Raw genomic sequence first — 1511 nt, 5'->3', positions numbered from 1 at the left:
GGTATCAGAGTCAAGTTGCAAAACTCGGCTATGGATTTGGGTTTTAAAACTTAGTTTTTAAGAACTGATTGTCAAAAGATTTGAAATGATTTGACTGAGAATGTGGTACACCGAGTCTCCGGCGTTGATCCTATAAGTATTATGATGAACTGTTATGTTATTATTGATAGTCTATTCCAAAAACATTCTAGTTAGTATACACTGAAACTGTAGTGAAACTGAAACTGATAGAGACTATAATTGTGAAAAACAAACTCTGAATTTATGATACTGCTTTACATAAAACATCGATTAACAAATACTAAAACTGTATTTGATTCATAAAATTCGTAATACAAATAAATCTGAATAGACATAAGCACACGAGGTATCCATAGACATGGAACTATAAGACGAGGTAGAGACCGTAGGGGGGCTCGAGCTAAGTCCTCTTCTTTGGGCAGTATGTTGAATCTAGATACGAGTGAGACACTGGTTTCCCCTGCCACTAAGACTGGGTCTTAGAGTAGTTCGGTTGGGGACGATGTATTGTCTTAGGCTATGCTGAGGATACTAGAGAGGGTCGCTGGGCTGAACACTGGATCTAAGGGTCGAAGGTCGGTTACGGAACGACTCCGGTCCAATAAAGCTAAACTTTTTAGGGGTGTCACAGAAGTCGCCCCTAATGTGGTTGGGTACTGTGTGTGGTCCACTGAGAGGATAGTGGATGATTTAAACTGTACCCTTGAGCATAAATTGAAAGGTGCAGTCTCGTTACTTAGCGATGAGGCATATCAGTGGTGGCTGACTGTTAAGGAGGGCACACAGCCCGATCGTCTGTCTTGGGAGTTCTTTAAATCTGACTTCCAAGGGAAGTATGTGGGAGCTTGTTACATCGATGCTCGTAGGTGTGAGTTTCTAAACGTTACTCAGGGAGACCGATCAGTGGCAGAGTATGAGGCTAAATTTCTAAGACTGAGCCACTATACGCGAGGTATGGTGGCGTCTGAGTATGAGAGATGTGTCCGTTTTGAGGAAGGCCTTTGGGATAATCTGAGGGTACTGATAGCTCCGCAAAGGGAGCAAGAGTTCTCTATTCTAGTGGAGAAAGCAAAGATCGCCAAAAAGGTTAAGTGCGCTGAGCGCCAAAACAGAGATCGTGAGATGGGTAAGAACAAGAGGATTTGAAGCCCTCGAGATCGGTGCAGAGGCTTAAGAAAAAGGCCAGAACAGATGGGCCAGTTAGAGTTGGGCCCCCTGTTGCTCCTACTGGAGTGCAGCTATATGGAGATTGTGGTAGACGCCATCCTGACGAGTGTTGGAGGAGGACTGGGGCGTGTTTGAGGTGTGGGTCATTAGAGCACCGCATTTGAGAGTGTCCGTTGAGGGCCGATCAGATACAAGCTTTGGGTTCTGGTACTTCGTAGCCACAGAGGGTAGTTCAGCAGCTACCGAGAGGTCGTGGTCAGGCTAAGGGTGGTACCGGTATAAGTTGTGGACAGAGAGCACTTGGCAGAGGTGCTGGACAAACT

At 45.3% G+C, this 1511-nt stretch overlaps 1 protein-coding gene across 1 annotated transcript; it reads left to right on the top strand.

Moving 5' to 3' along the window:
* The first annotated feature begins 540 nt into the window (after nt 1-540).
* LOC121217837 (uncharacterized) lies at nt 541-1167 on the top strand. The gene has a single exon (XM_041094296.1). The coding sequence runs from the start codon at nt 541-543 to the stop codon at nt 1165-1167; it is 627 nt and encodes a 208-aa protein (XP_040950230.1).
* The last annotated feature ends 344 nt before the right edge of the window (nt 1168-1511 follow it).

Source organism: Gossypium hirsutum, chromosome A03 (assembly GCF_007990345.1).
Source record: "Gossypium hirsutum isolate 1008001.06 chromosome A03, Gossypium_hirsutum_v2.1, whole genome shotgun sequence".
Classification (NCBI taxonomy): domain Eukaryota; kingdom Viridiplantae; phylum Streptophyta; class Magnoliopsida; order Malvales; family Malvaceae; genus Gossypium; species Gossypium hirsutum.
The sequence above is the reverse complement of the archived record's forward strand: the minus strand, read 5'-3'. Positions and strand labels throughout refer to the sequence as shown.